The following is a 27,811-nucleotide window of genomic DNA, read 5'->3' as shown; positions in this document are numbered from 1 at the left end:
AGGATTAGCGAGGGCCCAGATCTGGGCTGTGCCTACACACAAAGCACCTTTCTGAAGGGCAGTATGAGCACGACACTGCTAGGCAAGGCCATGCTGTTGGGCCTATCATGAAAAGTTGCTCAGGCTTTAGTGGCAGGAGCAGGATCTGTCCAACACCACGCGGTTCCTCCGGTACATCTAGCATGTTGCAGACCTAACGAGTTAAATCCTCACTGAAGCATTGTATTGCACAACTCCAAAGCTGCTGCTGTTTGGAAAAACACCCCAAAACACAGAGCTGTCTCCCCTGATGAAGGTCCCCAAGATTATCGCATCCTCCACAACTCATCCAGGCTTTGTGAAGAAGAGCTCAGACGGTCAGTGGACGGTGTGCGGGGCACAGCCCAGCACGTCTGAACAGCCGCTAACATTTCTGACCGGGATGGGCAGTCTCCCCAGGCATTAGCACAACAGAACGAGCAAGGAAAGCGTTCATGCAGCTACGATGGCTACGTGCAAAGCGAGAAGGTGAAAGGTCCAAGTACCAGGTCAAAGGTTGCCTCGAGCGGTCGCTTCAGTGATCTGACAGCTGGCTGAGTCTTAATTAGCAGGCAGCGAGCACATGATGGCAATGGGCCGGGGAGGGGAGTCAAGCACAGTAACAAAAACAGCAAGCAGAGGTGTGTCAAGAGAGAGCGACATTGTGGGGAGGTGAAGAGAAAAAAAAAAATGAATGCATTATACAATATATCAAAAAGACGAGGCATGCACAACATGGGGTGTCTGAGTAATTACCTGGCCTAGCGGCTAGTCAGTTATTTTGCCTCAGTTATTTTTAGGAGTAAAGAAATATCATCACGGGACATGTACTCTAGAGCACCTTCAGTGCGACGCACGTGCTGAGTGAGGCACGCTCGGGGATTAGCACCTGCCAGGGGATCTGCGCTGGGCTTCAGCCCTATTTCTGCAGCTACGCGCCATGCAGAGGCCAGCAGGAGAGCTCACGGCAAGGAAGGGACCACCAGCAAAGATGGGAAGTTCAAGCACACCTTAAGTGTGATCCTGAACCGGGGAATGAGCCTGACCCAGTTCATCTGACTTTGCTGCACAGACTTCAGCCAAGTAGGAGCAAGTAAAGCTACTACAAGAGGTGTTAAGTTACTGCAGGATTGGGTCCCCCAGAGATATCTTCTGAATTTAGACTTGAAGTCACGCCAAATCTATTTCAGAAGGGCTTATTACACCAATTTGCATGGCACCTGTTTCTTGATACAAGATGACTGGGCACCATCCTTCCCTTTATTAAAGTCTCATCCCTCAACAGGTAAAATAATTGCATCAAACCTTGAAAACTCCATGAATAATGTAAGTTGTTTTGGTAGCGGTGTGATGCAACAAACCATCAATAAATATTTTAAAGGTTCTAGTTAACAGCATACAAATAAGGTTAATTACATTTTTAAGAGAAGCCAGCAGCATGAATAAAACATGTATTGGCTTTGGTTAAGTAACAGTGTCCTAGATAATTAGTGAAAAAGTAAAACTTCAATTGTAAAGAACATGAGAATTTCATTTCAGATGAATCTTTTTCAATAGACTTCAGTTATTGTTTCAACGATAAGAAAAAACAGTTAAGAATTTAACAAAAACAGTCCAGGACAAATAAATACTGCAGTATATTTGGTTCTTCAAGATACTTTCCAGGTAACATTGATGTTACCAGGAGGACAGTTATTTAATTTCCACAATCTTCCTGTTTTTGCATTATGTTTCACCATGAATAAAAAGCAACCCCTTTTACTGTCTGCGAAAAAGTGTTATTCAGAAAAACTCTACTAGCTTTATTTCTAAATCAAAAAGGAGGCAAGATTAATTTAATAACTTTTTAATATTAGCTATTCAAAGAATCACAGAGTGGACAATGTTGGAAAGGACCTCTGGAGGTTGTCTAGTCCAACTCCTACTCAAAACAGGGTCAGGAAGAGCAGGTTGCTCAGAGCTGTGTCCAGTCGGGTATTGAATATCTCCAGGGATGGAGTCTCCACCACCTTTCTGGGCAACCTGCTCCAGTGTTCAAACATCTTCACTGTAAAAGAGTTTTTGTCTTATGTTTAAATGGAATTGACTGTATTTCAATTTGTCTCCATTGCCTCTCATCCTTTCACTGGATACCACTGACAAGAGTCTGGCTCCATCTTCTTTACACCCTCCCATCAGGTACTTATACACATTCATAAGATCTTCCTGAGCCTTCTCTTCTCAGGTTGAAGAATCCCTGCTCTCAGCCTCTCTCTGTATTACAGTCAGATTCTCCAGTCTCTTAATCATCTGCACTAGTCTCTAGTACATCCACACATCTCTCATACTGGGAAGCCCAGTACTGGACCCAAGTCTCCAAATGTGGCCTCACCAGGGCTGAGAAGAGGGGAAGGATGACCTCCCTCGACCTGCTGGCAACGGTCTGCCCAATGCAGCCCAGGATGCAGTTGGCCTTCTCTGCCATGAGGGCACAAGAAAAATTTATAATGGCAATATCCTCCTTGCTCTGGACAATTTCAGCTCTGCAATTAGATTTCTCTAATGCACTGTTGGAAGCATATTCCCAGCTGGAGTAAATAGGAGCCATTAAACTGCAGTCAACAGAATGGCAACCATCTACTCCAGCTGGGAATCTGATCCACGCTTCTAAGCTTCTTTGACTTGTTTTTAGAATTTTAGCCCCCGCTACAAGAGTGTAAGAAATCACAGCTCAAATTAAAATATAGCTGGAACCACGTTTGACAGTTCCTAAGCATCAAATAGATACAGTAAGTCAGCCTTGGTTTGAGACTCCTGTCATTTCACTAAGCCTCAAAGGTATCAGGCACAAGGCTCCTCAGCTTGCTACGCTGGAACAGCTGATATCTTGTCCACTCTGAAGTCGGCAGAAATTTTGCTGCTGACATCACAGGCTAGGATCTCCCCACAAAGGAGTGTTATGAGATGGGCATTATCTGCTTTCCTTGTGTACTGAGGAAGCTAAACTGACACCTAGGGCTTAGCCAGGGATTGCATTTGTTTTAGGTACTTGCAACCATGCCTGATGCACATTACCTCCTGACCTCACGTCAGGAAGTCACAGGGTTTGCCTCTGTGTCCCTAACTGGTGAGAGGTATTGCTTCACTCAGTGCCTCATGCTGTGGTGAGCACACAGAAAGAATGGAAAGATGGGATTCATACTGCACATGCTCAGCCATTTACAAAATACACAGCATTACTTTTCCATGTATGACACAAATCAAATCTCTTAGCAATGGAACTACAGTTTGATAAGAGCATCCTTACCATTGCAGCTGCAGCTGTCTGGTTCACCTGGTGTTGAGCTGCCTTGATTTTGGCTTGCAGATGTGCAGGGGGATGAAAGTACTTGCATTTCTCCCTAGAGCATCGACCTTTGATGTAATCCATGCAAACTGTAACAGTATTTTCATTTGTGTCTATCATTGCAATATCTATAGGGTGAGCATAGCGGCAATCATTCTCACCACGTGTACAATTTCCACGCTGAAACTCTCGACAAACCTTAAAAGAAAGTCACATTGTTGAGCAGATACCAAATTACTCTTCGTCCAGTATTTTCAACACAGAATATCAGTTCAGCTGGCTACATTAAACTACACATGTATTCTAAAACCCTGCTTATCTTAGGTAGTGCATACACCAACAATCACATGGGCAACTGGTGCCACTCACAACTGATTCAGGATATGGAAAAAACAAAGCTACCAAGGCCAATTACCAAATGTAAGTGAAGGGTAGATTTTTTTTCAGAATGGAAAGGGACCAGGTTGAATCCTGAACCCAAGAAGTTAATGGCGTTTTGCCAAAACCTCTGGGGCTGAGGATTCCTCCCCCACCTCTGAAGCTCAGGTTTTCATAACTTTGCCATTTGTGTCTCAGGAGGCTCATGTATTTGTTACGGAGCGCACTCCCAGGTGGGACATTTAATTCGCAGTGCTGCAACCTACAGTATTTGCAACAGGTAGCTGTTTTTAAGTATGAGGAGCCTCTTTCATGTAGATGGTCTGACCGACTTCCATAATAAAACTCTGACCCAGGAGTTACTTGACAGCGCGCTTGATTACAGTACACTAAAAGCCAACAATGTGTTCATAAGCTGTTACCAAAATTGCTAGCTTTACAAAGACCTTGCAGCTCCTTGGGAGTTACGAACTCTGAAGCATCAAAGGCAGAGAACAAAGTTTCACATCTTAAGGTTTCCTTGTCTGAGGAACCAAGAAAAATTACTGAGGTCTATAGTTGGAGGTGTAAATCACATACCAATACACTATCAGACTGCGTGTGGGGAAAGGTGAGACGTCACGTGAAAAGGGAAGCAAGCCAATATAAAGTGTATGTAACATAAAACAATACGCTGTGAAATTACACCCTTCTCTGCTGCCTTCCTGTGTTATAATTTACACCTACAGGAGCCTCTGAATTCGGGTCCTCAGCCATTACTTCCTGCAGAGCCTCTGTTTACGATTTGAAAGACATCTACGACTCCTTCAACGCTAAGTCCCAGTATGCCTAGCCAGCTGCAGTGGGGAGCTTGGGAGGGGAAAAGATGGCTTTCCTAATCATGATACTTATTTGTTATTACACTTCGTCCCCTCTGTGACCCAGACCCCGATGCTCCGCTCCCAGCTTTTCTAACAATGTAATGCTTGAAGCTTTCTGTAAAAGCTTGACAAGCCTATCTCAAGACAAGGGCAGTGTTTGTTACTTCCACCCTCTTGTTCTTATTCCAGAATGTCTCCCACTCAACCCAGGGAAAGGGCAGGCCATCCACTTGCATCTTTTAAGTGTAGCAACTGGATTATACACAGAAAACAACACTCCCAGTCCTGCTCTAATGCCCACTAAAATCAGAAGCCTGCATGCTCCCAAGCTTCCAGGGACTTCAAAGGATTTGAGATCAGTCCCCACATGAGTGTCTGGACGTGCAGAGGGCAGCAGCCCTGGGTTGGGAAAGCTGCAAGTTAATCTCTGCGCTGTCTACTGAATCAGAAGGCGTTATTCTAGCAGAGTGCAACAGTTGGGACCCACAGGCCCCGTTCATTCCCTTCAGCAGTATTACATCAGACATTCAAATACCTCTAGTTTATCCGTACGCATCAGTTTCTGTCCAGCAGAGCCTCCTGGTACTGTAACAGTAGGATTCCCGGAAACCAGGACAGGAGTATTTGGTAAAAGCTCTGCAGGAACCAAGCCCATCCCAGGAGAAACGTGACTCAGGTAGGGACTAAAAGCCATCGTGGGGCTTGTTGCAAGCGACGGAGTCACAGGAAATGTTGTCTGTGTATAGAAAGAGAGAAAACAAAATATTAGTAAAAATCTCTGCCTTGGATTATCCAGTCAAAGCCTTGTAGCACTTCAATCCTTTTAGACAATTTGAAAAGCAGAGCATTTTGATGTTGCTAATCAATCTATTCATTTATTGCCATTTACTTGCAGTCCATTCGCTTCTCCTGACTCACAGATTTGTGACTCATCCTGAACACAAGGCATCTTTATTTGTCAGATCAAAGCATATTGATGATCTTTATGGTTTAATGACACAATTAAGGATCTCTTGCCAGCAATTAGGGCAGGCCCCAATTAAACAGACTTCTCATTCCCAAATAAACGTCTCTGCTTCTGTATGTCTACACTGCAATGCTGTATGCAGACCTCAAGCTAGACTGAAGCAAGCTTCAGGACCTGGAAATAGGCAACCTCGATAGCTACATAGTTGTATTTACTATTAGCTTGCATTGAGCTTCATGCTGCGATGACTAGACTGGCTCATGTAGGCAAACCAGCTCATTTAAAGTCAGGTGAAGTGTCTCTGCTACAGTACATTTACCGGTCTAGACTTCTGCACATCTACGCTCCATATCAGAGTCTCAACAGCTTCCAGGCAAAAGCCACTTTTCATGAGCATCCCTAAGCCTGGGCTCCATGTGAATGGCAACAAAAGGACACAAGCTCACTAGCATCATGACTCCCCCCAGCTTTGGCAAGACCAGGTAGGTCTACAGGTTGGGTGAGACATGGACAGAGTGTACTAGATGAGATGGCTTGCTCAGGGAGGCCAGTATGAAGCCTAGGACCCATCAATACTGCGAGGAGTAATGTTTGCATAAAGAGACAGAAAAAAGGGTCACAAAGACAGAGGCTCTTCTGATCATTAAATAGCCTTAGGCAGGACCTATAAGAACAGCAGAGCTGGAATCCAGGTGGCCAGAGCAGCTCCCCTTGCCTGAATTTCTTCAGCAACACTGGTCTGATAAGAGTTTCCATTCTCCCAGATGGGCCAAGGTCACACAAAACAATTAAATAAGTGCTACATGTTAAGCCTAAAAATAGCTCCTAGAGTCAGGGAGTTTGTACAGCTTCAAAGCACGAGAGCTGAGGTGTGTTTGGGGCAAAAAAACAGTAATTCCAGCTGAGGTAAAATCCCTCTCTGCCCACCCAGAAGGCCATGTAACATGTAACCTTGTAACAGTGGCTGGATCCATGCCCATGGGAAGCAGCCTGTGACCCACACACATTTTCATTCTTCCTTCTGTCACCTGCTCCACTGTAAACTTTAGGTCACTGTTAAAGGCTGCTCGCATACCTGGGTGTGCATGATACTGTCCTCAGCGGCTAGAGCCTCTACTCAGCGGTAAACGCAAATGCACTTACAAAGCAACCTCAGATGGTTCTTTGGCCATGCACATCGCCCTATCCTTGTTTTTATTTTTACATTTCTAGTCCTGTGGGTTTCTCAAAGAAGCTGCACGTGTATAATACGTTTCTCATCAGTGTCCACACCCCAGCACTTCCGTATCTTAGGAAACACCTTGCTCGTGGTGATCTGGAATAAATTAGCCCATGAGCCAAGCTGTCCTAACCCACCTCCAGCTAAATGAGTCTCTCTTCCTTAGGTCAGGGTGACAGCAAGCAGCACCTGATCTGCTGGGAAAGGGGACAACAGGTCATTCCCAGCCTACTTTCTCCTCCACAATGATCAGACACAGCCTCCTGAATCAGGGGAGCTTGGTGCTCTAAATCCAGCAGAGCCAAATAATCCTCTCTCTGGGAGAGATTTTCAATTTTCCTTCTTTTGAGCCTGATTCAAGCCCCTGTTCAACTGATGGGAGACTTACCTATTAAACCCAGAGTTCCTCCAGTCCACGGCCCTTTATTAAATCACTTTCTTCTCTTGCTCAATTCTCTGCGGCTCCCAGACACATTACACCTTTTGTTGCTAAAAAGCTCTTTAAGCATCTTCAAATACTGTGGCTCCCTGAACATTTCAGCAAGAAGGCAGCCATTAGACTATTTTCTTTTGTGTGAGCACTAGAAATTACAGTGGCATCTGCTGAACTTCTGTCACCATTCACGCTGTTAATTCTATTTTAAGGAACTTCTCCGGGCAGGCCAGCCTGCACGGGGTTATGCTGGGGCCTGATGCACGCTGTCAGCACTTGTTATATGTACCCACGATCGCCCAAACCTTGCGGCACATGTGGTTTGCACAAGCAGGTGGGCCAATCTACCCTATGCTTCTCCGGCACTCAACACACCAGCTATGCTGACCGGAGCAGGGGTGGCACAGACCCTGCCCTGTGTGTCCCCAGGTGGGACAAACTTTCAGGAGATGCTTTAAGGCCAGCTCCCCTGCCTGGACTCGCACACAGCCAGGAGCCAGCCCAAGGGTCTAGCTCCCAGAGCCCTCGTTTCTGAGACGGAGGAGAGCTGCTCCTCCTGACGCCCAAGCAGAGGAGGCTGGGGCACTTGCACAGCCAGCAAGGGAGGCGGGGGACTGCAAGGCCTTACGCTGAGCAAATTTACTGGAAAGCAGTAGGAGGAGATGCAAAACATTCACATGGAGAGGACACACCAGCCTCTCCACAAAAGCCTAGGAACAGAGTCAGGTCCCATCCCCTGAAACACAGCCCCCTCTCCAAGACCTTCTCTCGAGGACAGCCCCTCTCTCTAGCAGCAGAAAGCAGCACAAGCCAACAGATCTGAACCCAGCCTGGAGAGCGCTACCCTCCCAAGCGAGTGGAGGAACCACAGCCATGAAGAGCTAGTGAGGAACGTGATCTATCCCTGATCCTGGGCAAAGGACGACGCAGCCCTGCAGAGGGGCACACGCAGGGGTGGGATGGGCTTTCTGGTCGTTCACCTGTTTCCACGCTCGGCCTGGCATCTGCTGCAGCGTTCCCAAGGTTTCACAACCGTTTCTTCTGCCTGCCCAAACGAGATGCCTAATGCTGCTGATTGAGAGCTACAGCTCTGCTCCACACCCTGCCCAAGGGCAGCAAACTGAAACCTGGGAGACATGCAGGCATTTTCGCTCAGAGATCTGCACTTTCCCACTCCTGCCCTGCTGCAGGCATGTGCTGCTGCCAGGGAGAGACGGGAGCAGCAGCCCTCATCAGGGCCGCACCTGCCAGCAGCCCTTCCCAGAAACCTTATATTTAAATAAGATCCTGAATCCAGCCCAGGGCCCCTCCTTCCAGGAAACCCAAGAAAGCATAAGGAAAGCCAGGTTGTGGGATGGCTCTGTTAATCCAGATGCAAAGCCAGAGAAGGAGCTGACTTACTCAGTCTGTTAAGTCTGAAAGCACTGGGTCTCTAAGTTTGCAGTGCAGTAAATCCATTGAAAACTGCTCCTTTCTAAGCTGGCAGTAGGCAGCTCTGTATTTATTGTGTCTCATGAAGGGAAAAGATGGGCTGTGCTCATTGCCAGCCCTGCCTGCCTTGGATTAGGAAATCCAGTCTGGCTCATACATCAGTACCAGTAATAAAGATGCTGCTAGCCAAATCTTTCCTCCCCTTACGTCTGTGCAGGTCCCCTGTGCCAGGCCTGTCCCGAGGGAATTCTAGCGAGCTCCTTTCTTGCAGCCAGAACCTGACTGTAATTTCTACTAGCAACAGCAGTTTCTTCCTCCACAACATATCTCCCATCCATCTCTTGTGATTGCATCTGGCCAGGAAACCTGCTCGACAGATCAATATTATTTTGACTGTATACTCTAGAGTCTTATATTCAGTGGACCAACAAACAGGCTGAGATCCTGATAGAAGGCTGCTCCTCGACTGCTGGGAGGGTAAAGCTGCAGTGCAAAACACAACAACATAGCTCCAAATAAGTCATTAGCACTAAAGGCAGCACCATGACAAAGCTCTTGAAGAGCAGGCTGGAAGCACTGACTCTGTAGGAACAGCCCCAAACCCATAGATTGCCTTAAAGATTATCGGAAGCCCCAGCCGACTACCACTATAAATTGAGTCCATCACCTGCAGCACTAAAGAGCTTCTAGTCCCAATTGCTATGAACACACGTGTAAGAGAAGAGGCTGGTGTCTGGTGCAAGCAGCTGGCATGGGAGGCACTGTGACATTCCTAATGCCACCTCAAGCTTCCAGACTTTGGTACTGTAATCAATACCCCAATGCCCCAGCAGCACAAGGTCTGAGCCGCTCTCCTGAACTTACCTGCCATGACACAGGCAACAGCCAGCTTGGACAGCATTACAAAGGCTCAAAGATAGACCTGGGTAATGGACTAATTTAATAACTGAGAGCGCATATGATCATCTCCAGAGCTGCAGGGCTCCAGGGCACAGAGCACACAGGTCCCCACAAAGGCTGAAGACAGAGGGAATTCCTTGGGGGAGCCAGATGCAATAGGATCAGTGATGTCCTAGGTCAACATCTGGAAACTGAGCTGATCCTTTCCCCAAGGAGCCTTAGAAGCCTGTTATCTGTGCAAAGCCCAGTATGCTTTAGGACAGAACAGCCCAACTGAAAGTATTAACATCTACGCTCTGCTGCACCCCTTAAAGCTTTTGCAAATTGAGGAAATGCAGGGATGGGTTTCCTTACAGACTATCTTTTATTAACCTCTAATACATATGCAGACACTACCAGAAGATCCTGAGCAAAGAGAAACCGGTTACGGTGCAGTGGTAGAGGGGTTCAGACTGGTAACAGCTCACAGGGCGGGTTTATTGAGTATTAAAATGATTGTAAGAAAAGAGAGGAGCCAAAATGGCTGTTGGGCAGGAGGGTGTGAGGGGAATGACAGAAGAGGAGGATGCAAACACTACTTCTTTGGAGCTATCCAGTGACACACATAGGGAAAAGAAGCTCACATTAGCACCTGAGCTAAACAGAGCAAAGATGATTTAAACTGCCCCACTGCCAGACCGAACATCTATTCCCGAACAAGATGCCTTCCAGTCTCCCAGACAGGGCATGAGACCAGGCTTAAAGGAATCACCGCTCCTGGCAGCAACGTCCTGCCACGTTTGCACACCTGCCCGGGAAGTGGGACAGGGATAGGCTCCTGCCTAAACTGAAGGCAGCTGCCTAAGCCAAGGGAGACACACTCCCCCCTTCCAAGAGGAAAACCTCTCTCTGACCAAAATGTGACTGTAAGCATACATGCAAGGAGGAACTCCCCAGTGCTAGAAGCAAAGGGAATCTGGGGGTGGGGGAGGAATGGGAATAACGTGTCACCAGGGAAAGCTTGCCAAGGACTCGGCCAGCTCTGTCCACAGCAGCAGTGGTCTGGCTGAGCCACTCTGAGCTCTTCCCAGACACAGAGCACAGGAGCTGTCTGTTTGAGGGGGTGAGACAGAAGGGACAGGCCCAGGGAGGGGCACCTGTCACCACAGGTGACATAGTCCAAAGTCCCAGGTTGACTCCATGAGGACAGCTGATTTTGTTAACAAACTGGAAGTTGCATCCAATTTGCCTAACAGAAATCATGCGAAAGCTACAGAAGAAACACAGAATGCGTGTGAAGAGAAACGCAGAGAAGCACCTGGTGTTCTGCTTAACACGGCACAAACACTGTCCCAGGCAGAAAGTGTCGAGTCTGAGTTACTGCAGACCCCAGAAAAGGGAAAAGTCTGAGAGCAGAGGCCTGACAGAAATGCGGAGGTGCTGTTGAGCTGGATAAGGAAAGGAGACAGGTCACTGCTAAGAAGCTACGCATGGAAAGCACACAAACAGCAGCAGTATTTACTATAGTCTGCTGATAGAAACAGAAGTTAAAGGCCTTCTACTGACAAAGCTGAAGATCCCAATATTAAAAACTGATACTGTTCAGAGAAAAAAGTAGTGTTCCCATCCAATTCAACTGCATGGGACTGACTGTAGGACAATGCCAGGACAATCCTTTTAACACGGAGGCTGAGCACACTGGAGTGAACCTAACTGGCTGTAGCATCCAACTCCATAGCTCGCTTGTGGATGGCTGTTGTGCAAGAGGCAGGTGTAAAACCCCCAGAGCGCTGGCTGCTCGGCTGGCTTCAGCCACCACCTCCCAGGTGGGCTGAGGTACTCCCAGTGATGAATCCCCGGGGTGCCTTTCACTAGACACCCACATGCAGGTCAGGTTTCCGCTGCATGGAAGGAGAGGCATATGCCTGAAACACCGCTTCAGATCTGCCCCACCACACGCTGCAAGCATGCTGCTGGCCAAGCAAGTTGGTCACCCTGTGCTTTAACTTCTCCACCAGCACTATGGGATAGCAGCTGGGTCCTGCTGCACTGGGAGGGGTTGCAGGGCTGGTTAAGGCCTCAGCCATCTTCAGAGGCACAGGTGACTCAGTGTGGTGCTGTCGAGACACTGGGAGAGGGACAGTCCTACCTGCAAAGGGCTTGACAGGAAGAAAAGGTGAAGGGCTTGAAAACAAAAGCCCAGAGAGGAAACGACTTCCCATGGCAGCAGCAGAGGCAGCTGCGAGGCAGGAGCCGAGGCAGGTGTGTCAACACTGCAGCACTTTATCCAACGTCTGCTCGCAGACAGCTTCCACGGCAGTGCTTCACAGCCACTGGGTTAGCTCAGGAGCTGGGCTGAAGTGCCCTAGCAGCACCAAAGCACTTCCATGGCTAGCTCTAAGCCTGCCTCATACTGCTGCAGAGGGACAAAGCAGCATGAAAAAGGCAAAGGATCAGGCCCAGAGCACATCTCTTTTTGGGTGGTCTTGCTTTGGCACGTGCGCACACACACACACAGCTGGAAGAGACTGTATCTGAGAAACCAGACACAGCATTGATAAAAGCTACTCCACATCCTGATGCCAGAGTCCAGCTCTGCCCATCCCAACCAGATCTGTATTCAGTTTAAGTGACACAGAGGCAAAGAAGGCCCAGAGAGTTTCCAGTTTAAGGCCCTAGCTTGATCAAAGGCAGTAGCTAAGGTGGATTTGGACTTCTGAAGGTTAAAACTTTACTATCTATAGTCATCCGACCTGGCACCTGTGTGATCTTTCCAAGGTCCCTCTGAGACACCATGTTGAGTAAACACTCTGCTCCATGTCCTTGCCTCGCTTGTTTTAAAGTGCTATATGAAGCACCGTTCAAAAAAAAAAAAAAAAAAAAATCGACGAAAAACCTGCATCAAACATTCACATGATTCTCAGCTTTGCACAGATACTTAGCAGCAACATCAGAGAGCAACCAGAGACTTCAGAGAAGAAGTTCACACCAGCAAACCATTAATTCACACCTGGTAGGCTTCTGTGAGCAGCCTGCAGCAGGCAGTCCACATGGGACATGGCTCTTCTCTGAGCAGCATGTTCGCTCAACAGGCATCATTAGGGCCCTGACTGTGGTTCAACAGGAAGATTAGCTTTTGCTGCATGTCAGCAGTGGGTGCAAGAAGATCTGGTGGTAAGTATTTCCATTGTGTGGTGACAGGCCGTTACATCAAGTGCTGTTTTTACATGGTTGCTTTCCCGGTGAAAATGCACTTTCAAATGTCTAGGCATTCAGCTATTGTTTGGAGCTATTAAACACGTTGCCCCAAATCTGGTCTCTGGCAAGCATCCCAATTAAGCAGACATACCGTTGATCAGCTTTCTGATCACATGGGATTAGTTCTGCCGCTGCATCTCATAATACTTTCTGCTTTGAAGAATTTCATGCGTAGCCAGAAGGAAGCCCCACCCTTCTCATTTAGACAGGGAAAAAAAGAAAATCCTCAGAGCCTGCTTCCACTGGCAGCATCTTTGGGAAATCAAAGGCAGGTGAAAGAGCAAGCTCTTGTTTGTCCTGAAATTGGTGCGGAACAAGTCGGGCAGCAGGAATTAGAGCAAGGGCTCGTTTACTCTGGGCAAGTGTGGGAAAGGGGGAAGTGAGCAGTCATTGCAGAACATTTTTTTTCTTCTTCTTTATCCGTGTCTCCCCCATGGCACAATTTAGAAACTGGGGACCTTTCTCATCAAATAAGGTTACCCCCAAAATGAAAGCACCAACCAGACAAACCAACAGATTCAATCTGAGGCAATTTAAAAGGCAGCAGTGAAGCTGCAGTAGAAATGAACTGGACCTGCAAGATTGCAAAATGGGAAAATGGGAACTTTCCAGAGAGGAAATCCCAAGGATATTTTGAACAGCCAACAGAAGAGCATCCACTGTGAATCCCCCACAGAGGAAAACCCCAAACAGGAAAGGTTTGCTTTCGATACAGGGCTAGGGAACCAGTACCACCATTCTGTGGGAACTCAGGATTTCCTTTTCCTATGCATGCAACTTTGGTGGAAAGGGAACTTCACAAAAGGAGGTACAAAGACTACAGCAGATCCAAGTTTAACGTTCAGGGCAACCATAGGCCTTCTGTTGCCCATTTTCTCTTCCTGCCTCACTTTCCCATCTTTGAAATGAGAAGAATGAACAGCATTTCCCTAGCTCACATGGCAGGGAGAAGATAAATCTGTTAGCACATGCAAGATGACCAGGGGCCATCTGGCGTGCTCCTCAACGGTAAAGTGCGAGAGTATCAAAGAGGGAGAGTTATCAGCCTCTCCTGCTGAAACACAGCATCATCTCACACACTTACACCAAACAGCACAACAGCCTCCAACAAGGAGGAAAACTCCATCAGTCTCTCGCAGGGATGAACCAGAGACACCCGAACTCGTCAGAGCTCGGACAGCAGACACCAAGTCTGAAATCCCGTTTAGGCAGAGAAGCCAAGCACAGTATGTGGAAACCAGGAGGCCCAGTGCAGGCTGGTTCAGACTCTCACGTCTTCAAGCTAGAAGAGTATGTCCTAGTTATCTAGTCAGACCTGCCATGTGGCACAGCTCAGGGAACCTCACCCAACAACTGCACATCAAGTCCACACTGCCTCAGGAAAGATACTTAACCCTGACAAAAAATTAAAATAAAATAAAAAAACATCATTTGATGTAGAATTCCTAATTAGGCTCACAGTTAAAAATGTGCAGCCTATTTATATGTCAGCACTGAAGAGCTCCTTTGAAACCTCTGACATTTCCTTAAAATATACATGGCAACAGACTCAAACTCAGCAGACAAATGTCACCCCCTCCCAGATACACCAGCCAGCAGAGAGACAAGCCATTCTCTCCCTGGGGGTAACAGGGCACTCCAGCCTGGAAACCTGTTTTAACCAATTAGCTACAGCAGAGACCAGTGATGAAGGACTCTGAACTATTGCTCTGCAAACACCCATCTCCCACAGGCTTCCCTTCCCTGTCTGAAGAGGAGCAAGTTTTTCTGCTGTTACTAAAAACTAGCATTGCTGTGAAGAGCAGTGACAAGACTGTGACATTAGCACAACCCTCTGCTGGGATGACTGCAAAGAAATGGTCTCACTCCCAGAAAAAATCTAACATTTTCCTGCATGAGATTCATCTCCCCCAATTTTAGCCCACCAATGCCAGATGTCTAACCCAAGGGAGTCAGGACTCAGACATCCTCACCCCAGTGTAACACAGGTATCCAAAATAGGATCTGCTGGAATCAAGCTGCTCTGGACTTCTGGGATTTACATAAACGAGCTGGTCAAAATCCACCTGGTGCTAAGGCCGCTCCACTTTCCGACAAGCTTTAAAGTGGAAAATCATATGCTCCTGAATGGATCAGGTATAGCCTGAGCCTCAGCGTCGGGGACCTCGGGGTGTTGGGAGTCCACAGCAGGAAGCTCCGCTGCCTTGAATCTTGCAGCTGGTTAATTATCACAGAGAAAAGGAGAGCCACAGTTTGCATGAAGGTACAGAGAGAGCACAGCCCTCCGCCTACAGAGCATAACACCACAGCCTAGGTGAGACTGATTCGAAGGCCAGACTCGCTGTAGCGCTCGGATTCACCCAGGCAGGTTTAACATCCACGCAGATATCCCTGCGGTCAGTGCAGCAGCAAGAACTGCCTGCCTGCCTGAGCACAACACCGGACTGGGGCCTCTGTAAGTAAACAGGAAAGAAATCTGGACCAACGTGAACGCGGTTCATGGCTGTAACTTACAATTGGCTGTAGCTGCGCGCCCGGTAGCATGAACTGCATTTGCTGAGCAAACATGGCTGCGGCTGTCTTTTGCTGGATCAGGTTGTTGCGTCCATTTATTTCAAGTTGCGTTTTTAAATGCGGGGGAGGATGAAGATATTTGCAGTTCTCTCGGGTACACCGGCCCTAAAAAATAAATGAATGAATAAATAATGAAATAGCATTTCAGCAAATGTAACACTGAGGGCAGCCAGAGAAATTTAATTAAGGATTGTTTGGGTTACTGTAACAACACAATCATCAAGGCAGAGGCATTTTGGTAGCTACTGTGCCTCTTCTGTAAGTTTTCTATAGCAGTGCAATACTTGGATGAAGAAAAACACATGACCTCTCCTGCTGTAACACTAACTGAACGCTATCAAACTAAACCCAAAAGCTAGGTTTTCTGAAGGCAACAGGATTGTTGTCAAAATAAAATAACCTAACACAAACACCAGTATTCTAACAAGCCAGTGACAGCAGTGCTGGCAACAACAAAAAAATCCCTGATTTTCTTGTGTGGGTTTTTCCCCCTCCCTCCCAGCACCAGACCACTTAATTGGCCCTGACAACCAGATAGCAAGAAACAAAACTGTCTGCAGCACTTCCCCAGCTGTGCTGGGTGCAACGTGAGCAGGCATCTCCAAAGAAGTACCTGTGATCTTCAACGTGCACGGAGCCCGAGATGCTGACAGGCGCTAGTACCCAGAGTAATGGTTAAAACAGTGATTTCCCCCTTGTGCTTTCATCTGTTAAAAGCCACAATATGCTGCACTGCTGTTAGCTGCTTTTTTCTTTTTCTTTTCTAAACAAACACAAGCACTGGGGAAGCCAAGGCTCCCAATCAGCAGAGGATCCCTGATCTTATGGATCAGCTCAAATCAACTGAGACAACCACTTCCAAAACCCATCCATCAACTGTGCCTTGTTTTAATGGTGTTTGCAGCCAGCCATAGGAGGATAATTACCAATAGTCTGCTGAAAACAAAACTTGTTACCAGTTTTGTTTTCCTGCTGAGATGAAGTAATTCTTTTTTTTTTTTTTTTTTTTTTTTAAAAAGCCTCTCTCTCACGCTCTCTCTGTTTATTCACTTTTCAAGAAACAGGCATAAAGAATACAGGAAACATTTTAGGCAGCTTTAGTGCAAAAATAGTGAATTCTTTTGAGGAAATAACTCTTTTGTAGCTATTCACAACCCAGTAAAACAGGGCTCCTATTCAGAACTAGGGCCACTAGCTGTCACCTGACAAATAACTAATAATCATTGTGGGAGACAGCGAAGGAATAGGGTTACCCGGCCTGGGCCCCAGGTGCTCTCTTCAGGGGCTGAAAACAGAGCTCTCAGCCTCACCATAATTAAGCTTGCTTAAAAAGGACAAACCAAAACAAACACCGACGTGGGGCATCGCCTCATGGACACCCTCGAAGGATGCTCCCTCGGTGAGGCCCCACGCTGGGACTGAAGACTCGTCCCTGCTGGGTAGCAAGGGCACAGGTGGTACCAGCGGACAGTGCTGAGCACCACCCAAAGCCACCACTGTGGCCCTCTGAGCAGTGAACAGGCCATTTTTTGGACCCAAACGTGGCTCCTCAGCACACCAAGAGCAGCCCTGGGCCTGCTTCTCTCTGCCCTTTTCCTGGTGGGGATCGCGGTGCCACCGGGCCCAGAGCTGGCACCGCAGCATCAGGGAAGACGCGCAATGGAGCATCATGAGGAACACGCTCCTCTGATCTGCTCCGAGCAGATCAGGCAGCTCAACAAAACTCCTGGCTCCCCACTGTTACTTAGACAGATAATTAAATGCAAAAACTAATGGGAAAAATCTGCTGGGGCAGGAACCCTCACCCCCAACTTCAGAAGTCTACTTTAGCAAAAGCCTTCCCCACTCCTGCAGGAGCTGAGCAGCACCCTACAACCCAGCTCAGAAAGGAGACTTTCAGGCTACTGTTTGGGCTTCTCAGCAACCCAACAACCTCAGATCCCTAGCAGTGAGTTAACTGCTCGCAAGCCCCGAGGACATGAATATTCCTTGCCAAACACTTATTTATCCACATAAAGTAAATGTAAAAAGGTATGATGCCGCTTGCCAGAGGACCCAGCACTACAAGGTGAACAACTGCATGGTAGCTACGTGAACCTGGAAGGCGAAGGAGATTCGTTAGGGAACAGAGAGGCCTGGGCAGCCCTTCCAGCTTCTCCGACTGATCCCGCTCACCTTGCTCGCAGACAAACGGCGCGGCAAAGGCAGTCACGCAGCTTTTCAAGATGATGTTACACACAGTCCTGGGTTCAGTTTTCCAAACTACGCTATTTCTCCCTGTGAGCCCATCTAATCCTCCTCCTCCTCCCTGACCCATCCGTATGGGGGAGCTCGCAGATGAGAAGGTGAAGCCTTTGCAACCACATCGAACCAGGCCATCCCATCGCTTGGGACCAAAGCGACACCGAGGAGACCAACATTCAGGCTCAAAGCATGCCTGCAGTGCGGGAGCCTGTGTGTCCCACCTCCCCGGCATCTGCGGGGTTGCTCCCATTGCTCCGGGCCTGGCCTGGCAGAGCAGCGCACTGTGAGCGGCCAGGCGGCTGCTCTATTCTGAGCTACAGCCTTCAAGGGCTTAGACATCAGCCTTGGAAATTCCTCCTGGCTGAAACTTGGCACAAGTACTTTGAGTTGAGAAAACATTAATTTCTACCCAATTTGGAATAAATCCATGTAGATGTTTTCACTCTGCAGGAACGGAGATGATGAAAAAAGTGCTACCACTTTTGTAAACAATACTTACAGTGCCTACCTCAACTTGAAAAGGACTTTACTATTCCAACTGAAATTCTGCATGACATCGATACCAGCCACCCCAGCTTGGTTTGAAGCTTTGTTCTGCTTTTTTCCTCAAAACAGAGTTGATTTAATTCCCACAGGGGGTTCTAAAAACAGAATGCTTTTATTACCAACAAAACAACATGAAGCACAAGGCCTTGGCCCTGCAGACAGAGCTGTGAGCAGAATCCAGTGCCCACACAGAGTGCTACTAGTTTTAATGAGGATATGTATTTGCAAGGAACTAAGACCCATGGAGGTGCTACTGCAGAGCTAAGGCTTTAAACTACAGGCACCTCTGTCATTCTGGCCTTTTACTGCTCCAGTAAGACTAAATGAATCATCAGTGAATCATCATTGCACCCAAATTCAAAATCCCCAGTCTAGTTCCTCCTAGCCATCATTTTCATCCTGAGCATCATCAACTGCTGTGCTTCGCCATTACAGGCTGGGAACCACAGTTGAAGTGCTTCACTTTCCAGCACCACAGTGGGTTCATCTCTCTGACAATGAATTTTAGGCGCTGATGATCTCACTGAAAATGACACGACATATTCTCATTCTTAGAGACCCCAGTTTAGACATGCGGCTGTGAAACAACTTTCAGAGTATCTCACTCTGAAGCAATGGGCACCTCCAGCATTCTCTGAAGTCCCATGTTTGCAGGCATGATCCTATCTTCTAATCTTCTGCCATAAAGTCCACAGTTCTCCATGCTTCTCAGCAAAACATACGCTCTTCAAGAGCAATTTCAGCTCTGTGAAAGCAGCCAGAAGGGCAAAGGAACGACCATTATTCACTTTCCTGTACCAGCTGCGAAACAGCAGGGAAGACAACAGGGAACTGGTAGCAAATCTGCTGTGGGGATATTGAGTTGGGGACAGATAAGGACAACTCCACTTTGTAACTGCGGTGGGGTGGCCTAGGAACACAATAAGAGAAAAATACAACAGGACTCAGGCTCCTAATCCTCAGATGAGTGTCTTCACCACTAAAGCACACTAGCTGTTTGGATGATGTGACTAGCTGTGCCTCTAGCACATCAAATGCTCAGCACAAGACAGTTTTAGCACATTGCATGGGAGCCAAAAAGCCTCCAAGCCGAGGGTCACAGGGAAGCACTAGCCCAGCTCCTGCCAGCACCTGAAGCGGATCGCTGTGGGCACTGTGAAGGGGCACAGTGCCCAAAGACTGTCCCATGTGAGCAAGCCGCGTGCTGAACCCACCGTGACCTGTGCAGCCGTGGTATTGTAATTGAAGGAGTTTGTCCCTGATGCTGTTAATTCAACACAGCCATTGACTCTAGGGAACGCAGGCTCCCACCCTGTCCCAGGGTGGCACACGCGCGTGCAGCCAGGGAATCACCACCCAGCAACACGCACTACTGCTGGCCTTGGAAACACGCTAAATATAGATGTATTTTCTGGCTCCTCACGAAAGGGAAGGAGCCTGTGAAGGACCATATTCATCAGCCTCTTTGCCAACTAGAGCCAGGAGGGAAAAGCATATGGACTGCACTTCCCAAGGCTTGAAAAGCAGATATTAAAAATAAATCATTAAAGCATTTTATGAGAGTATCTTCTCCCCCTTCTTCCCACACGCAACCCCACCCTTACAGTAGGCTGCTGGCATGTGATTGACTTTGCGTTGCCAGCTGAAGTCATGCTGTGATGGCGCACACTGTAAATGGCTGGCATCTGATGCGAGCTAACATGACAGCAGCTTGCAGTGGGGGTAACACAGCCAGCGGTTTCACGGGTAGCACTGATGGCAACACACTTAAATCCAGAGGAAAACCTGCATCACACTTAACTGTTTGGAGTCTCCCAGGTTGCACCTTGTCATCTGCATCCTTGCTCGGAGGGATGCGGGTATGAACACACGGGGTACCTGCCTCGTGCCAGATGAACGCACAGGTTCTCCTCTCGGTGGCTGCCGAAACGAGCCAGACCGCGCTACCAAAACGAGACTGCCAGGACAGACCTAAGGCTGTGCTCACGCTTGCACCAGTAACACTCCGTAGGTCGTTACAGTCTCTAATCCCGGATGCCAGCGAGGGGTGCCACAGCAGACACGCTTCTGGTTTTAGTGTCTGCACTATGTCCTGTCACTCACCAGCAGTTCTCATGCGAAAATCTTTAGGCTAACATTGCTTTCTGCACAGGCGAGCCTGCAGTAGATTTGGGTCCCGACTGTGCTGTCTTTTCCACAGACACCGATGACATGTGCAGTGAGTGACAGGAAAAAGGATGAGAAGAGACCAGGCAGGAAAGGATTTCTGTGTTTTTGCACAAAGCCAGGCACCGAAACACAGCTTGTCTACATAACTTTTCCCTGCATGAAGCAGCAGTTTTCCCCCCAGAGGAACTCGGTGGGGCGGCACACTCACAGAAGCGCTGGCCCTGCTTACTCAGTGCCTATCGCTCCAGCGCTGAGGCACGAAGCCTTCTGCTTTCCATCAAACTCGGCACATGCACACAGAGGCCTTCTGGCCAGGGATCCTCGCTCCTGCCAGAGCCTAGCGCAGTGTTTTGCGTACACACAGCAACACGCCCTCACCCACCGCGGCATCTGCCACGGCATCTGGAGGGACAACACAGAGACCAAACTGCAGAAGCGGCCACACAGCAACGCCGTCCACTCGGTGAGCAACACCAAATAGCATGAAAATAGCATGTTTTCCAGTTGCACTGGGAAACAGAGGAGGCTGGAGCAGACAAGTCAGCATGATCATTAACAAGTGTTATGTTTCACGGATACGCGTTCATGCGGCCAAGCTGCCATACTCTGCAGTTTAAAGACTAGTTCAGTATGTACCTAACCTGCAATTCCCTTCCACAGTCTAATGAAATGTTCAAGTTATGCTGCTACCTTTGAGTCAGCGAAAAGCACAACCTTGCAACCCACCTGACATTGACCCTGGCACATTCTACTTAATAGCAATGCTCTTCTCCTCGTAGTGTTGGAGCAGCTCACTTCGTTTAGAGAGATGTTTTAAATGCAATTATGTGCAAAGCACCACTCTTCATAAAGGAGTGCTCATGCAGGGCTGTTAGCCTATCAACAAGGATCCTAGAGAGCAGGACTAAAAGGACCTGGAGAAGTGGGAGAGAACAGCCCTAGGCTCACACAGACCAACTCCACCCATTTTCTTCATACCCAGTATTTGTGTAGGCCAGCTTGCCTTCCCCAGGCAAGGGACTCCAGCACACTCTCCCTACAGCTTTAAACTCTTCCTGATGCTCAGCTGCAATTTTGCTCCTCCTGCAACTGAAGCCTAGGACCTCTTGTCTTACCCCAGCAGGCCAGGATGACATTAATTCCCTTCCTCTTTGCAAGAAAAGAAAAGTCCATATTTAAAGACAGCAGTCATATCCATCCCTCTATTTCAGACCTCTCTGCTCTAGACTAAGCAAACTCTCTCCTTTCAACCTTTTGAGCAAGGTCGCTAAACTGCTGATCAGGCTGTTCTCTTCTGCACTCTCTCCAGCGAGGCTGCACCCCTCCTGAAGTGTGTACACAGCACCAGGCACTGCACTCTAGCTAATACTTCTCCACTGCTGAGCGGAATATAAAGATTATTTCACTTGTCCTGCAGATGACACTGCTGCTTATACATTCCTGTATGACATTTTCTTCCCTCACAGCAGCTTAACATTGCTGATTCACTTTCAACTTGTGATCCCAAGTCCTTTTTCCAAAGCTATTGCTACACCCTGCATCATGCAGGTTTTTTTTTTTTTCTGAAGTGCAGTATTTCACATTTCTTTAATTGAACTTGCATCTCATTTTTTTTCCAGACTATTTTTCCAATCTGTCAAGATTATCTGCAACTCAAGACCTGGTTCTGTAAAGTGCCTGTAGTTCCTCCCAGCTCAGAGCACCCTGCAAATTTAGTAAGCATACTCTCTATTCCATCATTCAAGTTATCAGAAAAGGACTGAACAGTCTTGCCAAGCACATCCTTCCAGACTGCCTCCGAACAAAGCTCTTTGCAGAGTCTTCCAGGCAGCCCTGCATTGAGAGCTTCACCTATGCTTTGTAATTCCCTGTCTCGCTTCAAGACTGATTTGCCCCAGGTCACAAAGACTCCCAAATCTAATGCAAGCACTCTGTCATCCATGTCCTTCTGGAATAACCTATCAAAGGCTTCCAGCTCTACCGCTTCTTTGGCTCCGCTCTGGCCATCTTTGTAGAAACGCTGGGGAGTTGACAGTCTGCTCCGCTCCTATGCCAGGAGACCGATTTGTGATCAAGCATGCATTTGTACAGGATGTCTGGTACAAAGGAGCTGGTGCTCAAATGTTACCTGTAACAGTCTATTACGAAAGATACAGCTCAGCAGTCTAACTAGTTCCTGACATTTTTCAAATGCTGCCGTAACACCCATTTACAGAGAGCCCAAAGACTACTGTTACGACATGGATCCCTGCTGGGAACAGATTGTAGCTGAAGAGGGAAAGCACACTATCATCCAGCCAGCACTACCAGAAGGCAATCAGCACTGGAGAGAGGGGAAGCAATGCGGATTTCCTAGGGCACAGAAGTTTCAAAGGATATGGATAAAAATGCTAGAATTAAGGTTAATCTAGTAACTTCCAGGTAAGGATCATATGGACCCCGTGAGACATATCTCCTAGCTAGGAACAAGCACTGTTCATAAATATATAATTTGCTGAGAATGTGATTCAAGCAGCCCACAGAAACCATAACCAGAGTTTTGCAGTGGCCATCAGAGGAGCTCTGCCTAACTTCTTTGAACTTCCCACCTCTTGGATCCAAAGAACCATCTCCATGAGGACGTGCAGACAGATTAGTAGTCCGTTAAAAACACCCCAGGCAGTATTTTGGGCTAACCCTCCCCCCCCAGTAGCTAGGCAAACCTCCACAAATTTCTTGGGGAATAAGCAGACCAAAGCCAAACACTTCTCAAATTCCTGCTCTTGTATGGCTCAGAAGAGTGCTAAAGACAAGAAAGCAGATAACATACATCACCAAGTAATTCACTGACTTTGGCCTCACTTCAGGGACAAAAGTAATCCAGCTCAGGGCCTGTGCCAGAGCGTCTTACCAAGCTGCGGCTTTGGTCTCGAGCGAGGCAGTTAGCTGCAAGGGCAGCTTGTCAACGCACGGCTGCTCAGATCAAGGGGCCACGGCTCTGCAGGGCCCAGAGGACAACCCTGAGGCCCGCCTCGTGCCCTACCCCCAGCCTCGCTTCCCTGCAGGAAGAGAAACACGCCGTCATTTCCGACACACTACTCGAAGCGGCACTTCCCATAGAGGAGCAGGAACTTCTGAGTTCCTTCATGCATCCACGCAGCTTCGGTGGAAAAAAGCTGAGTATCCATCACGAGCTCCCAGCACTACCCTGGCAGCTCCCACTCGTCAGAAAGGGCTCAGAGACAGGGAATGAATTTCCATGGGCCTCAATGGATGTCAGGTCGAGCCCTTTCCGAGCCAGCCTAGATTTGGTTTTGACCAAAATGAGTGAAGCCTGATGTTTTGCATGGATTCAAATAAGAGTAGGTGACACCTGACACCCGGGTCCCTTTGAACTGAAAGCTCCAAGCCAAGCCGGTGGCACGTGCAAGCGCAGAGCGCGCCGGCAAAGGGAGCCGAGGCGGCACATTGCGCTCGCCCTGCTGAAATGAAGCTGTTGCCTGGCCCCAGCCTGCCCCGCTCTCCTCGCCCTGCAGCTGTGGGGCAGAGCTCGGGGAGCCCCACCAAGAGATACACAAGGAACTGTAGGGGTTTAGGGAGAAAAAAAATCTGTTCTTCTCCAGCCGCAGAAAAGCGGGTCAGGCAAACACAATCACTTCACTCCGCTGAGGCCTTTCACCACGTCCAGCAAGTTAGAAAAATGCAGAAGGAATGGAAAGTAGAGACAAAAATCCCTGGCTCCAGCACATTGGGGCCATTCTTCAGCCTCCCCGTCTCACCCTTGTGACTGCTCAGCTGAGATATTTGTGCTTCGCAGGGAGACGGGAGGAAGGACAGGGGGGAGAAAAAACGTCAGCATCATTTTTGCAAACGCATCCGAGTCCAGACAAAAGCTGCCAACAGGCAGCCGAGAGGACTGCTGAACTGACGCTGCTGGAGACCCGCAGCATCGCCACCTCGGTGCCGTTCGGGCCTTTGTCTGCGAAAGCCAGCCTCTGCTGCAGACAGAGCGGGCATGGAGACGTGCCCCTGCGTGCCGCCGGCTTGGGGAGTGCGCTGTGCGGAAGCCCCCGACGCCAGCTCTGCGTTTAAGACAGAAAAGCAGGGCACGCAGTGAGCGCCACATCTCAGCCTCCAACTGCCATGCTGCTTACCCAGGATGGGGTCCTGGCCTAAGCAAAGTCAGTACTTTCCCCCTTTGCCTCCCCACCCCAGTTGGGAGACCTCAAACTTTCAGCTCAGGAACATGTGTACACAAAAAAGCCGTATAAACAGCATTTTTGCTTTCCTACCCAGTACAAATCTATGAAAAAATCCTCCAGAAAACCACACACGTGGAAGAAGCCTTTTAACTACTAAACAATATCACCAGTATTTTTTTTTCCCCTCTAATAGAGCATGTAACATTGCTTCGCAGGGCCTGCAGCAAGGTAAAGAGGCAGCCATCAGATGCAGACTGCCTGAAACAAGCAAATACACGGCGCAGACGAGTCCTACTGCAAACGTCAGCCCTTTCAAACAGCGTGTGCAGCTGTAAAGCGCTCGCATGGCTTCGCAAGATCAGATGCACTCTGCTGGGATGCAGACATGCTTATCTAGGACTCTTTTACAAAGCTGTCAGCCTCAAAACGTTTGTCAAGCTTGTTTTTGTTACCAAGTTCAAATGAGGGCAGAAGAGAAACAGAAAGCAAACACAGCAGCATTTCTATATCATCTCCTCTCCCTTTTTGGTACAACCGTAACTAGTGAGTTACTCCACGCTATTACCAAAAGCTTCCCAGCGCTACACTCTGCAGGCAAATACAGAACAGTAAAGAAAGGACGGTTTGTTAGCACCGAGTTCAAGTATTTAAACAAGTAACATCACCCTGGCAAACATTTTCTAGGAACAGGGGCGACATCCATTTACTGTATTCCAGCCCTGGCGCAGACTCGAAGCAGCGACAGGCACCAAACTGACCTCCCAGCTCCTCGTTCACCTGGCAATGAGGCAAGCAGAGCGCTGCCGGGAGCGAAGTTTACTTTTGCACATTGCTGAACGCAGCAATGTTCTGCTGAATTTCCCCAGGACAGCACAAAGAGGCCGTGGCTGTCCTCCCGCTTTCACGCAGAAGTTTTATTCCGAGCTGTTTGTTATCCTCAAAGGTTCTTACAAATTCAGAGCAGCGATTTCGTCGGGGAAAAGCCCTGTAGCTCCTTTATTATATTTTTGCATCTTGACAACTCTTTCCAGCTCTGTTCTCCTGCCAAGCTCTCTTCATTCAGACCAGTGGTATGCTCCGTTATACTCAATGAAAAACCATGTATTGATTTTAACCTATTTGGTTTGTGGAACATTTTGGCTTGCTCTAAGCAATGGGCAGTGTTTCACCAGGTCCAAGAAGTATGTATTAAAAAAAAGTACAGCACTGTCAAAGCATATTTATGAACTGTAGAGCCAAAGAGCAGAAAAATACTTTGTTTATCTGAGAGATTACTACTCGCAGTGAACAGCACTCTCATTCCAAAAAGGAGGGGAACAAAGGGTTTGTCGAGCTTTTTCTTTCCTTTAAACCCACCAACACATTTTGATTAGGCTACGTTTTGTGGACTGCGCCGATCTATTAAAAGTGCATATTTGAATGAGGTTAAAACATATGCACAGAAGTATCATCAATCTGGAATTCTGCACTGACCATTTTTACTGTCTGCAAAGTATTATTCCACTACACTCTGAAGCTCAGGAATGTTAAAAGCACAGTAAAATACATTTCTTTAATACAGTATCAAATACAGGTTTTCTCCAAACAGGATGAGTCTCTACAGACGTCCCAAGCCACAGAACTGTTCCAGCTGATCAATTATCATTAGGAAAGAATGCATTTAGCACCCAGTAAAGACAGCAAGTTTAGAAATATGTTCAGCCCTAGAATAGCTTAACGTATTTAGAGTAGGACACGACGCCCTGCGATGTTAATATTCCTGCGGGTAAGTGTTTCAGTATGGGGCTATTTGTAGCTAAAGAAATTTTACCTGGAAGATAGAAACTCTAGCATTTTATTGGCTTTCTTGCTGTAATAAATTATAAAAACTATGCCAGTCTCTGCAACAATATTGCACAAATATTGCACACAAAAACCGTAATATCTTTCATCCACCTTTTGTGTCTCCTTCAGTTCTGTCCCTCCAGGTTGCTATTAAACCAGGCCAGCTTTTGAAAATGCCAAGTATAGTTTCTCTTGTCCCTTAAACCACTTTTTCATTGCAAATCCCATAATCCAATTCTACAACTTTCACTGGCTGATTGAATCTGTCAAGGTCATACAGAAAGTTGATGCTTCTGACCTTCCTCTACCTACAGTGTCTGTTGAATATTACAATTTAAGCAGGCAAACCACACGTAGACAGAACCAAGCAAAGTACATCAAAGCCCAGGAGAATAAATGTTAAAGCACTATGTTCATGAATACAAATATTGGACATGTGACCACCCTCTGGCTGCCTCACTCCTCAAGTTTACACAAAGGAAAAGGCAAACAGGAAAGTGCAGAGCCTTGAGAACCAAGTGCCCAGTCCAAGTCCATGGAGGGCAAAGTGATGCTCAGAAAAACCTCATTCTCCATGTATTTTGGAGAGCAAAATGAAACTGCAAATTGGAAAGATTTGTGAGGTTTTTTTTTAAAACTTGGCAAAAAAATAGCAACTTAGCATCCGAGAACTAGTCCAATTTTTGTTTGTGTTATTGCTTCACTCAAAGCAACAGCTTAATGGGCATAAACAGATTCCTAGTTTTCAAAAAATAATGAAAAAAATAAAAAATTAATCCCATCTGGGCTGACAATTCACAGGCAGAGTTTTCAATCTGAAAAAATAACTGCAGGACATTCCCCAGGCTCAGCCATGGAGGGGCTGCCGCGGGGCAAGGCAGCAGCCTCCCGCTGCCCCCGAGGGGGGAAGACCCCCGCAAGGCTCTGGGAAGCACACTCCGACGACCCTGCCAGGGCTCCCGGGGAGCGGGCACACACAGCAGAGGGTAATGCCCTCGGTTACCACCGCAAGATCTGCTGCGGGACGTTTGGCAGAGCCCTGAGGTCCCGCACTTCCCAGCAGTGCCGTTGCTTTACAAAGGACCAAGCCGTAGCCCCATGCTCCTGCTTCGGCCACACGCGCCAGGCCGGCTGGCGCGCTGCTGATGTGGGGCCTTTCCAGACAAGCGCTGGGGGAAGGCGAGACTAACTCCTTCTAGCCAAGGAACCAGCCTGGGAAATGCCCTCAGCAAGCGCGGAAACTGCTGAGAAAGGCTTTAGCGTAACTGGGTATGCCCATGCTCGGGAACCCATGTGCCCAGCAAGTCTGCAAGCACCGGTGCACCTGGACAGCTGACAGCCAGCAGCCCGTGAGCAGCCGCGCGGGCAGCAAGGGACAGGAGTGAACATGCCAGCCCAGAGATCCCCCTTCTAAGCACAGCTGAAGGGCCATAACCCACCATGGTTGGGCTCCAAGGCCGGCAGCACATGCTTCCCCTCTGCGGAGAAGCTGGATGAGCCAGGAG

General features: G+C 48.0%; 1 protein-coding gene across 13 annotated transcripts in view; it reads right to left on the bottom strand.

Moving 5' to 3' along the window:
• MBNL3 (muscleblind like splicing regulator 3) overlaps positions 1-27,811 on the bottom strand; it is a 105,994-nt gene that overhangs the window by 22,617 nt on the left and 55,566 nt on the right. For all 13 annotated transcript variants that reach the window (XR_010391085.1, XR_010391086.1, XM_064518335.1 and 10 more), the window contains 3 exons: positions 15,283-15,447; positions 5,117-5,317; positions 3,305-3,541 (listed from right to left, as the gene is read on the bottom strand). Coding sequence is in view for 11 of the 13 variants with exons in the window: in XM_064518335.1 (XP_064374405.1) it covers positions 3,305-3,541; positions 5,117-5,317; positions 15,283-15,447 (603 nt within the window). In the remaining 2 variants the exon portion in view is untranslated. The remainder of the gene's footprint in view (positions 1-3,304; positions 3,542-5,116; positions 5,318-15,282; positions 15,448-27,811) is intronic.

The sequence above is a fragment of the Dromaius novaehollandiae genome, chromosome 11 (assembly GCF_036370855.1).
Source record: "Dromaius novaehollandiae isolate bDroNov1 chromosome 11, bDroNov1.hap1, whole genome shotgun sequence".
Lineage (NCBI taxonomy): Eukaryota > Metazoa > Chordata > Aves > Casuariiformes > Dromaiidae > Dromaius > Dromaius novaehollandiae.
This window is presented reverse-complemented; position numbering and strand designations above follow the sequence as displayed.